The sequence below is a fragment of the Motacilla alba genome, chromosome 18 (assembly GCF_015832195.1).
Source record: "Motacilla alba alba isolate MOTALB_02 chromosome 18, Motacilla_alba_V1.0_pri, whole genome shotgun sequence".
Lineage (NCBI taxonomy): Eukaryota > Metazoa > Chordata > Aves > Passeriformes > Motacillidae > Motacilla > Motacilla alba.
The window spans coordinates 1,343,257-1,358,134 of NC_052033.1; the positions used below are offsets into that span (position 1 = coordinate 1,343,257).

The 14,878-nt window shown below is 45.6% G+C and overlaps 2 protein-coding genes across 6 annotated transcripts in view; one reads left to right on the top strand and one right to left on the bottom strand.

Annotated features, from left to right (window-relative positions):
• Window positions 1-2,139, bottom strand: part of RECQL5 (RecQ like helicase 5) — a 37,970-nt gene extending 35,831 nt beyond the window's left edge. The window contains exons 1-3 of one of the 4 annotated variants that reach the window (XM_038156831.1): window positions 1,925-2,139; window positions 1,322-1,443; window positions 28-149 (exon numbers count right to left, since the gene is read on the bottom strand). In XM_038156831.1, coding sequence (XP_038012759.1) covers window positions 28-149; window positions 1,322-1,443; window positions 1,925-2,109 — 429 coding nt within the window. In that variant the 5' untranslated portion in view covers window positions 2,110-2,139. Of the gene's footprint in view, window positions 1-27; window positions 150-1,321; window positions 1,775-1,836; window positions 1,881-1,924 lie in introns of those variants that run through there. The other 3 variants (XM_038156832.1, XM_038156829.1, XM_038156830.1) reach the window with 3 other exon arrangements.
• Window positions 2,104-14,878, top strand: part of LOC119709291 (SAP30 binding protein) — a 29,367-nt gene continuing 16,592 nt past the window's right edge. The window contains exons 1-3 of one of the 2 annotated variants that reach the window (XM_038156835.1): window positions 2,104-2,261; window positions 2,421-2,530; window positions 5,441-5,488. In XM_038156835.1, the coding sequence (XP_038012763.1) occupies window positions 2,147-2,261; window positions 2,421-2,530; window positions 5,441-5,488 (273 nt within the window). In that variant the 5' untranslated portion in view covers window positions 2,104-2,146. The remainder of the gene's footprint in view (window positions 2,262-2,420; window positions 2,531-5,440; window positions 5,489-14,878) is intronic. The other variant, XM_038156836.1, reaches the window with a different exon arrangement.

Here is a 14,878-nt window from a genome sequence, read left to right on the forward strand (position 1 = left end):
ATTCCCCAGCTAACAGGAGACAGTTACCTGAATCAGTGCAATCAGAGGTGAAATGACAATGGTGATGCCCACTGCCAGAACTGCAGGAAGCTGGTAGCACAAGGATTTCCCTGCCCCTGTGGGCATGCACACAAAGACATCCTTCTCTCCTGCAAAAACAACAGAAGAAAGCTCAAGGCCTCCGAGGGGTGTTGAGTTCCTGGGGCTCAGGCAGGAGGGGTGGGCAGAAATAGCACCTGTGTGCATGTACCAGGTGGCACAGCAACAAAACCCTTCAGTTTAAGTTCTAAAAGCACAGCAATACTTTGCATGCCAGCAGTGGCTTCCTTCAAAGAACCTCAGATTGCTTTGTAAACATTTAGAGGCAGCGGTACAAAAGTACCAGAAGATACACAGAAACCAAGATAAAAAGAAGTTAAGTTTTTTATGCTGAATCTCCTCCAGAAAAGCTGCTTTCACCCATTTTACAGACCTCCACTTACCACATTACCAGCCCCATGACAGAACTTCACCACATCCTCTTAAAGCTTATCCCAGGAAGGCCCCCTCACATGAAACAGGAGTTGGAAATCTCAACCACACTGATAACATCCTGCAGTGAGTGACTGTTCCTGCACTAACCAGGATCCAGCTCAAGCCAGGAAGGTGCCAGTGACACCAGGTTAACAGGTAGAGACACCTTGCACACAGAATCCCACTTCTGACAGGTCTGTTGTCAACAGTGAGTGGTGATAGATGGAAACTGAACTGGGCACTCTTCAGATTCACACTGAGAGAACTGCTGAGGGAGCTGGCAGCTTGTTTGTGTGAGCTGCCTGCCCACCCCCAGCTGGCTGCTGGGGCGTGTGTCAACACCAGGAAAGAAATGTTTCTGATAACAGCCCCATGATTCTGAGGATCTCAGCTATGCCAAGAAATCAAGTCCTCTGCTGGTATTGTCTTTAGCACAAGAACACTTTTACTCTGAAAATGTCTGAATGTTAACAGCTCTGATGTCATCTGACCACAAATACACTGGCAGGTATGAGGAGACAACTAGAAAAGACACCAACAATGCTGCACTTTCCCATTTCCATGGCTGATGCAATGATGGTGTTACAAAACAAATGAAAGGAAAAGATGCAGAGCTCGTGTGCAGCACGTGCGCCTGGGCCACCAAAACCACCCCAGAGCAGAGGAGGGCGTGGAGTGCCGGGCGCTGCTGCCCAGCCGGGTGAGGTCTGCTCACAGCAGGCACAACAGCAACTGCTGCAGTGTCACCCTGCACGGATGGAGACGGACACACAGCCATGCTCCACACGTCTCCCGTGCTGAGCCTCACCTCTCGCCACAGCCATGGTCGCACTTTCCTGCAGGGAAGTCTTGAAGGACTCGAACCCGAAGACCTTCTGCAGTGTTTTCCGGACCCTGCCCTCCAGGCCCGGGGGAACCTTCCCGCTCATCCTAAGGAGGCGACAGGAACCTGAGCTAGAACCGGACGCCGCCACCCTCCTCTGCCCGAGGCCTGTCCCGAGCCCCCGCCACCTGCACGGCCTCCCCCAGGGCTTCCCTGCCACACTCCCCCTTTTGTCGTGTCTCTCAGGGATGCTTATCCAGACCCCCTCACTGGAGAGGGCCACACTGCGTTTACTCTGGCTCAGCTCCCTCCCCATGGGCCACAGCAGGGGGGGCTCATAGCGGGGGTCAGTGCCCGCCAAACCCGCCCGCACCCGACATGGAGGGGGTGTGGGGGCAAGGCGGCTCCTCCTCACCCACCCCGCTTCCCTCCCAGGGCCCTGTGCCCCTGCACACCACCCCCCGTCCCCAGTCGCACCTCCGCCCTGTCCCGGCCCCCACCCTCCGCGCTCGCTCCAGACCCCGCAGGTGCTGTCGCGGCGCCACAAAATGACGTCAAAAGCTTCACTTAAAGGGCTAGCCCGCTCACTTTTCATCCCCTCTCCTTCCCCGAGACGCTCCGCTCCGCCTGGCTGAGGGTTTTGCCCTCCGGCCGTGAGCTCCCCGAGCAGCTTCTCCTCCGGCCGTGAGGGCGGGATGCCCCCGGTGCCCCCGGGGCCCGCTGAGGGCGGAAGAAGGGCAGCGTTGCCATGGTGACAGCGCCTCGTGCGTCATCCCCGCGCGCCGGAAGTGCGCCGCGGCCGGGCGAAAGATGGCGGCGGCGAAGCGCAGCGTTCTCTCCTCGCTGGCGGTTTACGCCGAGGACTCGGACCCGGAGTCGGACAGCGAGGCCGGCACGGCGGGGAGCGATGGAGGAGCGCCCACGGGTGAGGGCAGGCAGGGGGCCGGGACAGGCGGCGGGCTGGGGCGCCGGGGTTCCCGCGCGCGGCCCGCGCCGGCCTGGCGCTTTCCCCTATGAGAAGGGAAGGCCCCGCACGCTTCCACCTCCCCTTCACTCACCGTTTTCCTTTTCTCTTCCTCCTTAGGAGAGAAAGGAGGCCTGGTGTCAGTTGGGTACGGAGAAGATGACTTTACCCGCCTGGATGGGGACGAGGAAGGGTACGAAGAGGAGGACGATGAGAACAGCAGGCAGTCAGTAAGTACCTCCCTGCTCCGGAGCTTGTCTTGACCCCTTACACAGGGTGTAGAGACTTCTCTCTTTCAAATAAAAACCCCGAATAGCGACCCGTGATGGAACCTGGAATATCTGACTCCTGGTGTGCGTTTCAGCACTTTCCACCTCCTCCTTTCCACTTTGTTTTCAAGTAGAAAGCCTTTGCCCTGAGACCCATCAGCAGCTTGGCACAGCTCATGTTGCTCGTTACTGTGTTGGTGTCGTTGGACTCTGTTATGGGAAAAAGGCCGTAACAGCCACTCCAAATAAAAGCTGTTCTTTAAACATAGTCGACCTATAAGAACCTTGTAAGAGGTGGTGGATTAAAAAGAATAAACTTCTGTGCTGTCTTAAATTACTCTTTAGTGTGTAGCTCAATGCACTCCCTGCATCAAGGCACCGTGATGTAACAGTGTCCTGTCTACATGTGGTGGCTTTTGTCTGTCACAGGTGCATGGCGCGTGTCTGATATCACCTGGATTCTGAGATAACAGCAGTGTGGGGGGACAGGGCACGGAGCTCACAGTCTGTGAGTGCAGCTGCGTTGCACAGAAGGATGTGTAGTTCTGCCCTGGGTCTGGGGGAGTGAAACAATGAGTTTGGAGGGGAAGAGGGAAAGTTCTCATCTCCTTTCTTTATTGTCACCCTTTTTCTTGCCAGTGTTTTATCATCTCCCTGTTCCAGTTCATTCTTCTACCACGTAGCCAAAAACCCAGGGCTACTCCAATAACTTTTCCTCACAGAAATCAGCTCTGTGTGTGTTGGATCAGTCTCTTAGGGGATGCTTTTTTCTGCCATGTGTGTGCCCAAGTAGCAGCCAAGAAATCCATCACTCTCTTGTTTCTGTTTTAAGTTCTGTTCTGTTGCCCCTGGTGTCTCCCTTAGCAAAGCAGTGAACCTTTTTGCTGCTTCAGTGATTCTTCTTTTTATATCCAGCACTTCTAGGCTCTGCTTCAGTGAGGTCTGTGTAGTCCAAAGGAGGTCCTGTGTGTGATCCAGGTGCTTGCCGAGGTCAGCTGTGTTTGGTTAGTATTGTAAAGGGCATGTAGATGGAGTGGCTTTATTGCATGCACAGCTTTTGGTGCAGGTTGCAGCTGTCCATCATCAGCTGCTGTTCAGGAAAGGACAATCAGTCAATCCCTCTGCTGTCAGCCAGTGGGTCTTGCTTAGGTTTGTGGTTACAGTGCAGGTTGCACAAGTTACTTCCCCTTTTTTTTTTTTTTTTTTTTTCCATTAAATATTCTCTGAGCAGACTTGAAAACTTTTTTGGGATTGCTTGTGCTGGTAGCTTATGGGGGTTATGAGTTGATTGAGAAAGCAGGGTGAGGTGCACTCAGGCTGTCCTGTGCTTTGCTCTGTACAGCTCAGTGGGTGTTTTAACTACTTTACAGTGACTGAAAAGCCTCTGTTTTTATTCAAATCCAGTTCCCAGTAATGCTGCTTTGTTTGTTAATGTTCTTACTCCCTGCTAGGTCAGATGTTTTTGAGAGCTGTTTCAGTTACTGTCAGCAACATGGACAATTCAACCCCTTATTGCTTTGATGAAAATCACTTTAATCTATATAATGGAGACTCTAGAGGGGAGAGCTATCTCATTTGTGGTAAACACCAAGTTAGTTGGTTCTTTTCTAGTTACAAACTCACTGTAACTGACCTTTGACAGTCTGGACTGAATTATTGTCATGTGTGCATCTTTCAGAAAGGGAAGCTGGAGAGTAGCTGTAGTGGAGGACTCTGTGTCTCAAATCTGTAATAGAGGCATCTTAATTCAGTCAATTAAAACTTGCTGCTGTTATTGTGTCATCAGCCTCCAGCTTGCCTTGTCAGAACTGGCTCATGTGCCAATGCTTTGAGCTGGGCAGTTCCTTGTAAACTCTTCTTTCAGTTGCACTTCTCATTTCACTTTTTCTTTTGTTTCCCTTTTTGAAGCTGAAACACCAAGTTCTTGTTTTGGGGCCAACATTGAAATTAGTGGGAAAGTTTGGAAGAAAAAAACATTTTGCTGAGTTATGTGAGCATGAAAAACACTTTCTGCTCCTCAGACTTGTTTTGAACCCAAAGTATGTGTTATGTCTAGAAGCAGGGGTACTGGGAGGATGCCCAGTGAGAGGACAGCAGGTTTACTGCCAGTGGAGACCAGCCTGGAGCTTCCTGCTCACCTGGGGTGGATTTCCACACAATGCTGTGTTCAGTATTTTAAACCCTCACAGGGCAGAAGTTCCCCCAGTTCTTTGGTTTATTTCTGGTTCATAAAATAAATTTTTTAAAAATGGAGACTGTCACCTGAAATTTGTCAGTGTTCCCTTCTGTGGAGGTTCACAGCATCTGCAAGCGAGGCACAAGAGCTCTGCACCAGCAAGGAAGTGTCTGCTGGATCCCTGGATCCCTGGAACTTGCTGCTAGGCCAGACCCTTTCCAAGCCTGCATGTTTGGTTTGGTGGCAGGCCAGCTGTGTGTCCTGTGTGTGTTGCTGATGCTTGGGACTATCACAGGTCCTGCAAATGCTGCTTTTTCTGTGGGTACTGCTGAACAGAGTCTCGTCAATCACCGCCTGCCAACTGGAGGGGACAGAATTATCAAAGGACAAATGCTTTTGTTCCCCAGTTCTGCTGCTTCTTGTTGTCTAATTCTGAGCATTCCAGAGCTGCATGAGTTTTGTAGGGACAACTGCTGCTGAGTGAAGCTTTTGCCTACAAAAACCCCTAAAACCAAGCAAACACTTCTTCCCCTGACTGTAGGACTTGTTTTCTGGTTATGAGTGGGTGGGGCAAAACTACCCTCCATGAAAAGGGTCTTGGACTGCTGCTGGGCTGCTGAATGCCCTTTGCTGTAAGTTCAGTTACTTGCCAGGCCTGCTCTTTAAGCTTAATCCTGTAAATTCTTGTCTTGTAGGAAGATGACGATTCAGAGACTGAAAAACCTGAGGCTGGTGACCTAAAGGTATTTGAAAGTGTGGTCTGGTGGTGGTGGGGAAGCTCAGTACAAGAGGAGTAAGTTTTAACAGCATGGCTTGGTGTTCATTTGTGATCTGTAGTTAGTTCCACACCTTTTGTAGCTTTAACCTGTGTTTCTGGCTTTAGTTCTGGCTTCTGCCAAAGGCAGTTATCGCAGGCTGAGTCACGGTGGAGGTTGGCCTTCGTGAATTTGGTCATGTTGTGCATTAGATCTGAAGTTTGCTGACAGCATCTCACCTGTTCTGCAGTGATGTGGGAGGTGCAGCATGCAGTACAGAATTCTGTATGACTAGTGGTAGTTTGAATAATTTCTTCATTTAGAACTTAATGAATTAATTATCCTGTGCTCTTACAGGCCATGGAAGGTGTCAGAATCAATTCAGTTCTCTCCAGCTATGTCCTTCTGAATGAAGCAGTTTTGTAAAGGTCATAGATAAATTTAAAAAGTGAAATAAGATCCCCAGATAATGGCTATTATCAGAAATAGTTGAAATCATCTTTATGTTGGGATTTCACCTTGTTTCTGCTGAACAGCAGGTGTTTAACAGCACACAGGACATGGATCAGGCTAAAAGCTGGAGGACAAAAGACCAAATCCATTTGAAACTATAGACAACTGTGTTTAAATTTTTTATGTTAGTTCAGTAGAAGCAGTCCTGTTCATCAGGGATGCTGAGTGATGAACAATTGCAAGGGCATTTATTTTATCTAGCAGCTTCCTCAAGGATGCAGGCAGGCCTTAAACTCTGCTACAAAAACCAGAGGACTGTCTGCAAAGCAAAATTCTGTAGAGAATTTGATTTACCACAGTGCTTTGATAGGCTAAGATGAAGGCAAATGGATGTGTTTAGCTATTCTATTTGAATTAGTTTTATAGCAGCACCTTCTTCCAGGTTCCACAATATTCTTATGGCTTTACAGTGATACACAGGTGGAAATCTTGGCGGCTGTACTGCAGCTGGTTAAGTCTCACTGTGTGAAATGGCTCCCAGGCACTTGGAAATGGAATGTATTTTCTCTTTTCCTTGTTGCGAGAAAGACATTTTTATTTGAAAGAAAGCAAAAGGCAATCTCTCACTCTTAACCTTTTTCTACTTCTACATTTTTGCCCTGGTAAACATGCTAGCAAGATGTTTCTGTAAAAACTGGATTCAAATATGTACTATGGAGTAAAAATATGGGATTTCCTTAGAAGATAAATTTGGTGCAAATCAAGTTTTTGAAGTTTTCTAGTAGGGCCCTGTTGCACGTGTGTGCATTTCTGTCTTCTCTAAAAGAGCTGTAGGTCTTCAGGGCAGTGGAGAATAGGTCTGGTTGAGAGAAAAAACAGAATTAGTAGTTGCTCTTATCTGAGTAATCATACGTGACAGAAATCTCACCACTGAATTGTGTGGTTGCTGCTTAAATATGTCACTGACATTTCGTGTTGGCTTGCTTGAGAAGCCTCTTGCTTTCAGTGGGTTTTGTGTGCTGCTGTCCAGGTGCATTTTGTGCTTCTAAAGAAGAGCCACACATGGCCACAGAGCAGCATTTCAGCTTCAGCAGGAAGCTTCAGAGGAAGCAAAGAAATAATCAATGTGTTCAAAATAAAAAGCATTTTATATCTTGGTAGACTGCAATAGTAACTCTGCAAGAACTGAAAATGTGAATTAAAGGAAGTCAATAAAATAACAGTAAAATGTAATTCCTGCCATGCCAGTGTGGCATGAAAGGTAAGAGTAGGAGGGAGGCAAAGCTGAACTGAGTCTGAAACTCAGCAGTTTCAGACTTCCATGTTATCCTTAATAGATGTCTTCAAACACAGGTGAAAAAGGGAATTGTGTCCTTTGGCCTTGTGGTGGTTTTTGAATATTAAGTGATAGCTGTAGAGCCAGCTGGCACTGGGCAGGGTGGGCTGTAGAGGCAGCCCAGTGCCCTGCTGGGGTGTGGCTGTGGGGGCACTGGTGCAGCTGCACCAGCCATGCTGCTAGGAAATTCACTTGGGATGGGGAGAGATGGAAATCCCTGTGGAAGTATTTGTACTTGGAGCAGTTGCAAATGTTTCCTATCCCTTTTTTTCCACCAAGTGGCAGTGTTCTCCTCCATCCTCACTGCTTGTAATGTCTGTGACAGCTAACAAGTGTTGCAGTTATTGTAAATCCAAAGTGCAGCAAAAAGAGAGGCCTTTGATTATAACTTGCTAATACTTCTGGGTAATTTAATTTTGTTTTGAACCTGCTGAGTGCTGTAGTTGTGCCTGCTCAGCTTCATGGAGACATCAGAGACTTGGAAACATGTTTAAATGGATTCCCCATGCTCTTTATATATGGCTAGAGCTTTTCCAAGGTCTGAATCTGACCATAGGCAGAAAGTAAATAATTTAACTTGCATTAATAAGAAAAAAAAATGCAATTAATCAGTCAATTATAGTTATTTCAAGCCCTGAAGATAGATAGATAGATAGATAGATAGATAGATAGATAGATAGATTGATTTTTTTTTTTCCTGGTGTTTTGCTGCTTTGTACATATTGTGAATGAACTGCCTAGAGCTTATACCTTGAATAATGGAGCCAGGTTGTGTGGAGCAGTTCCCTTATTGCTCATGCATCCTGTGATTTGGCCTCATTATGTACTTGGATAGTGCCAGAACCAAAACCTCCAGAAGGGTCAGTTGTGGCTGGAATCAGAGGAGACAGAAAGTGAGGAATGATGTAAAAATTCTTTGATCAAGTAGTGATGGGGAGAGTGGAATTTGGAGCCTGCCTCAAATAGCCCCACTGGAAAGATATTTATTTTATATTTGTCTCAGGCTTTTCTCTTGATTCCAGGGAATCTGCCCTCATTTGTTTGATGAAGGGGCAGCTCTCTGGCTGTTCAGTCCTAGTTCCTCACTGGAGGGGAAGCCAGTACAAAGTGCTGGTTGGCACTGCAGCTTTCCTGTGGGTTATTTTTGTGCTAAGGAGCAAGTCACAATAAGCTTTCCAAGTTCTAACATTGTGGTGTCAAACCACTGCTTGGCGAGATAGAGAAGTTTTATACACCTGTTTGCAGGCAAAGGTGTGCCAGGAGGAGGAGAATACTTCAGTCTCATCAGTCACCTGGAAGCATTCTTCCAGAGCAGACTCCTCACCCATGGAATTCATGTTACTGAGCATGTGTGAGTTATTCAAAAACACTGTGCTTGCAGCAAAAAGCAGAATCCTCTTTATGCAGCAGGTTCAGATATATTCAGATATATTCCACTGCATCCTGTAACTGCATTTTGAAGTGCTTCAGGCAGTCATGGGAAGCTGGAGATTCAAATCTGGGTAGAGCTAACTGCTCTTCCAAAAATCAAAGCTGGAGGGATGCTCAGGCTCTGGAACAGGACAGGTTTGTGAATGGCCACAATTCCTTTTACCTGAGTAGTCACCAATTGGAAACAAGCATCTGCCTTGAGAGCACTTTAGAAACAAGACCTTCTGCTTTGAAGAGAGAAGAAATAAGCAACAAAATCTGTTGTTTAACAGTGAAGTTAAAACAGTGAAATCCACAGCCTGGATGAGTTCTTTGTGCCCTTTCCTCAGCTGATGGAGCTTTGGTTACAAACTGAAGGAGGTTTGGGCTTGGGTGTGAAATGTGGTGTTGTGCTGGTTGGCAAGGACAGGGTTAACAACGTGCAGGTTGCTGGGGCTCTGGCCAGCAGCTGGCTCTGGTTACAGCCTTGATGCAGTAACAAGATACAAGCTTTCAGAAGCTAAAAGCTAAAAAAGCTGGTCCACTAAATGGACCAGCCCTGCTGGAAAATGAAAAATGAACCTTAAAATATTGACCTTGTGCTCCAAGCCTCGCCTGAGGGGTTTTGTGCTTCATATTGGAGAGCTGGATGAATAAAAGGTTGCATATGTTGATCAAGGACAGAGCCCAGCCCTGCAGCTTGGCTCTTGGAGCTTTCCCAGAGGGAAATCATTAACTCTTGAGCCTTGATTGTTGTATCAGGACCAGCCAGTGCAGGAAAGCTAAGAAATTTGCCACTCCCTTGGCAGGTGAATGCCTGACACATGGTACACTTTTTCAGAACAGGTGGCTACTTTGATGTTTTCCATTCCTAGCTTTGTTTTAAGGGTCCCCTCCGCATCCTCGAGGTGTTGTATGGAGCGGTAGCCAAACTGGGATCTCTCAGAAGGCTGTCAAATTTTCAGAGGAATACTGTGCCTCTAAGCATGTCTAAGTACCTCCTCTTGATAATCATCAGCACTTTATTATGTTTAGCTTTTATTGATCCAGCATACCTGTAAAGTAATTCTACTGTGTTATGATGTGTAGGTGTGTACTAATACTTAGAGGCTTTTGACTGTGGTGGTTTTTTTATCTTGCCTACCCATTGACCTGTTTGTTTAAATACCAAAATTATCTTGATTTAAAGTAAAAGTGGTAAGTGCTGAAAACCAGTAAATGGGTGTGTGTGCAGTAATGTAATCCCTGAAATTAACTCTTACTTTGATATGGCATATTAATTTTTCTGAATTCAGCATACATTCATCAAGCCAGCTTCTCAAAAAATGCTTGCACCTACTCATTAACTTTCATCTTGGGTGTAATTACTTTGCTCCAAAGAAGAGGAAAAGTATGTTTGGGAAAAGTTCTATGCTTAAGTTAATATCCTTGCATTATGCATGGCTGTGAGCATACCTCTGTAAACACTTTCAAAGCATGAAGTGTGCAGTTCCCAGGGTCGGGGTCAAGGTTAGAACTCCTGTGATTTGTTTCCTCACTCATTGCTTTGCGTGGAAGCACAGCCTGAAGGTGCCAGTGAACTGAAGTCTCGGATTCTTTTTCTGTGTTTCAGCTTCATTTTAATATAATTGGGTAAAATGCTGTCTGTGCTTTCAACTCTTTTCCCTTGTTTTCCCTTGTTTTAGGTTTGACAGATATTTTTTCAGAGCTCTATAGAGAGAACCAGAGAGTTTTGCAGAGTTTAGAGGGCAGCAGAGGTAACTCAGCTGCAAATGCTGTCTCTGCACTGCTACAGTGAGTGCTCAGACATGAAACCAGCTGATACCTGGTTCCCATTTTATCTCGATGAACCTTGGTTATTGCCAGACAATATCACAGGCAGTCAAAGCTGTTCCGCGTGCAGGAAGCAAAACAACATTTGGCATCTGGGATTATTTTGCCCCTTGCCACACGTACTCCTGTCTCCAGCTCTGTCTGAGAGGGAGACAGATCACAGCCTTGTGGGGCTCTGAAGCTGGAATACCTCCTGGAGAGCTCCTGGCTTCCATCCAGCTCTGGAGCTGTTTGGGAGATGAGACATGTCCGTGGACATGCTTGTTCCTTCCTCCCCGCCGGGCATACATGTTGCAGCAGACTCTTCACTCCCTGCAGTACTGAATACCAGGGATTATTGACACAGGTGTGGCTTGCCTTCTTCCAAAGAGGAGCCAGGCTTGTTCTGTTTGTCTTTAAACTTGAAGAAAAGTCCTTTCTGGAGCTGCTTCCCCTTGCATATTTCACCTGATAAAGGTCTGAGTTCTTCAAGTCCAGCTCTGTAGTTGCAATTATTTCTGGCTGCTGTTCTCAAATAGGCTGTTCTGAGGGTGCAGGTCTGTGCGTGTCACAGTGAGAGGCTGAGCAGTCAGCACAGATGGAGCATTGCCTCAAATACCAGCAAATAGCTGAAAATAGCTCCTTCCAGCTGCCCTGTTCTGGGTACAGAAGGAGCAAAATAAACTGGATAAACTCCATGGGATCTATTCATGAAGGAGTGAATTTCTTGCTGAGGATACTTGCTATTGCACCTTGCCTCTACTCCAAGCCATGAAGATTTTTTAGTACTATGTGCTAGGGGAGAAAGCTTGTGTAAGAAGTTAATTTTGTAAGCTCTCCTGAGCCTTTCCTTTGCTGCTGTGAGGCTTCAGAATTTTCACAGCCCACCTTCACCTTCTTCTTGATTCTGCACTGCAACAAACTGTAAAAAATAAAATCATCAAAGTACCTTGACACCTCCAGCCTTGTCATGTCTTGCTGGTACTTGACCAGTGAATTTCTATTTCACTGTAGTAAGCAAAGATGACTTGAAAGAATTTTAGGGCTGTACAGATCAGGGGCAGGCTGCTGGGAGCTGCTGTGCTCCTGGGACTGTGAAGGGAAGCAGGTAGCTTTGGGACCAGGCTCCACTGGGAAGCAGGTGTTATTTATTGTACCTCCACATGGAAAGCAGAAGTTCTGGCACACAGTTCCTTACTGGGAATTACTCCTAACAAATAATCTTTGTCAAATACTCAGATAGCATATGTCAGGTGAATGGAGTCAAGTTTCAAAGAAGCTATTTAAAGGCTTTATGCTATGAATGCTTCCTTTCTAAAGAACTTTCTCACTGAAATGTTTTGCCAGGTCTTGGTTGGGATTTTTTCAGTGGGTTTTTTTTTTTTTTTTTCATTTCATTAATGACCGTGTATTTTTAGATGTAATTTAGCTGGAAAAGTAAAAGGCAGTGTCAGCTATGCACATTTTGATAGGGAATGTCTCAGGAGCTGACTGTTTGATTTGTTCTTCCTTCCCTTTCTGTCTGTGACTGTATCTCCAAACGGATTTGTAAAGCCTGTATATAAGTGTCACTGAAGGGTGAATGTATCAGGCTTTTTGCTATGGAGGCTTATTTCTGAACTGCTGGATTTCTCTTGGTGTCTAGATCATAGTCCCTACAGGTTTTTCTTAGTTAAATTTCTTATGCTGAACTGGGCACTTTGCCTGGAGCTTTGTAGCAGAGCTGGCAAACAGGATATGGCCGTAGGAAATGTGCTTGTTTCAAGCTTTCTCTTGGGATTCTCCTCTCTCACAATACAAGAAAAAAAAAAAGGGTGGGGGGGAGAGGAGGAATAAAAGCATTGTACTCCTGTTGCCTGGCTTTCTCTTCCCCAGACTCTAAATGCACTTGACATGCACTCTGCTGCCTTCAGCCTGGGTGCACACCAACATCAGGCAGATCTGGGGAGCAAGAAATGAAATCATGTCATGCACTTTTAATATTAAATGAGACATTTCTGGTGTTCTGTTCCCATGAGCACTTCTGATCTTTGTAGAGCAAAAGCAAGAACATAATTGCTACTATGTTCCTTGAAAAAAAAGAAAGGAAAGGGGAGAAAAAAAACCATAAGGGGGCAGGGTTTGGGGTTGTCTCTCTCCTGCTGCCTGCATGATGTAGACATTTCACCTGCTTGCTCTGGCAAGGCCATCATCACTTGGCTTAGACAACTCTTCTAACACTTTCTGCTATGTTATAGTTTCTTTCCATCATACTCAGCCAAGTGAGGCTTTTTGTGTTTTGGGACTACAGGAGATATTCTGAATTGTAGAGAGGAGGGAAAATTACAAAAACTTGTTGCTGGCACTTGCTCAGATTCAAGAAATCCACTGTAACAGCTGTTACAGCAGCAGATCCCCTGGCTACCGTACTGAAAAATTCTCTGCAATGTCTTCAAACTAATACACTGCTTGACAATTATGTAATTTTGTGGCTGCCAGTTTAAATTTGCATTAAATTTATGTGCAAACGATCATGTGAAGTAGTAGGGAGAGAGAAGAAATTCTGCAACACAAGAGCGTTTGCTGAAAAAAGAAAAATAGAAAATGTTGAGGGGGAGGTACTGTCTGAGCTAGTTGCTTTTAATATTACCTGGAAGTCAGTGGAAGAATGAAGCTGCAGGATTCAGTTGGCTGCAAGTCTGGGAATGTAACTGAGCAGTGGCAAACCTGGCATCAGCTTCACCATTTCTTAAAATTTGCATCTTTGTTAAAGCCATCGGAGTCTGGTTTTGTGTCTTCAGCCTCCCCTCTTGAACCATTTCTCCTGGTAGCTTGAAGTGCACCTGCACTGACACGTGCACCTGCTTCTGCAAGAATTGCTTGAATTTGTGCCTTGTGGTGACAGTTAATGCCAGCAGTTCTGTTGGATGTGAGCACTGAGCTGGATTTATGGATCTTGTTTCAGCAAGGATTTAGTGAGCATTGTTTTAAGTCAGTCCATTCTTTCCATTAAATAAAGCTGTTCTGGGCAAGCCTGTCCAAACTGGAATTCATCAGTCTCAGATTCATATTGTTTTGCTTCCTTCCTTTAATCTCTGTTCCATGCTGTGAGGATTGTGTTGGGTTGTTTTTATTTTCCTTGGAGCTTGAGCAGACACTGTTTTTTATGTAACTGGATGGAGACACTGTAGGACTGAAAAGATGGTCTATGTGTCACCCCAGTGAGGTGAAAGCTTCAGGCAAAATGCAGCACTTCCCTTATGTGTGTGTACACACTCCCTTCATGCTGCTTCTCTTTAACTGATGATGATACATGAAAACTGGACCAGCGCTTGGTGCTCATGAGCCAGGCTCTTGCAGGCAGTCTTCTTGTCCAGGGCTGGAAAAAAGCCATTTGTCTTGGGAAAGTGGAAAAATGATAAACCTTTTCCTATACTCAAACGGGTTTAGTAACAGCATAAGTGTTGTCTGCTATCAGTGAGCTGATGTGCACAATTGTTCTTGGAAGCACAGCAATCTATGAAAAAGGTGCAGTTTGGGGTTTTTTTAATACTTTGTCCACAGCAGCTTGTGCTCTTCAGAGTCTGCTCTTTGTTAGTCTCCAGATCAGGGGGAAGGAGTCTCCCTCCTGCCTGTTTTTGTGTTTCCAGTCTTCTTCCAGCTTGGCTCTGGAGCACTGTGACATCCCTTGACTCCTTTCAGTGGCTCTGTTGGAGTGAGGCTGTCTGGCTTTGGGCCCTTATACTGCTGATCTTGTGAGATCAAGGCTGCAGAGTAGATGGCAGCCAGAAAATCAACTTGCTGAGTGCATGATGAAGTGAATTTAGAGTTGCTTCTGTACAGATTTTCAGGGGTTTGGTTTGTGAAAACTCTGTGGTACACGTGTCACTAGCAAAGTCTTAACATTGTTTCTTGAAAGGCCTCAGAATTCAAATGGAAATGAACTCTTTAAGTGATGCCTTTAGCTCTAAGATGCTTGAAATCTCTAACAAATTCATATATTTACTCTGATGGGGAGTTTTGACATAAAATCTCTCCTGCTGGAAGCACTCACCTGCTTGATTTTATGCTCCATGTGAGATACTGATACATAACACAGTGGGTATTGGTGATGTAATCTACAGAGAGATCACCTTTGCTTAAGTGGATTTAGGTAACTTCCCTATATAAAATTCAGTTACTTTCAATTTTTCCATTGTTTAAATGCTTTGGAATTCCTTTAGAAATCTCTCATTCAGGCATAAATATTTCTTCTCTTTCATAACCAAAAGGTAGCAACTTTCCAGTATTTATTGTACCTTATTTTTCCACTTGGTGATTCTCCATTTCATTCCACTTAATGTATTAGATAAGATCTGCAGATTTGTGGGTTTTATGCTGTCTTTCCT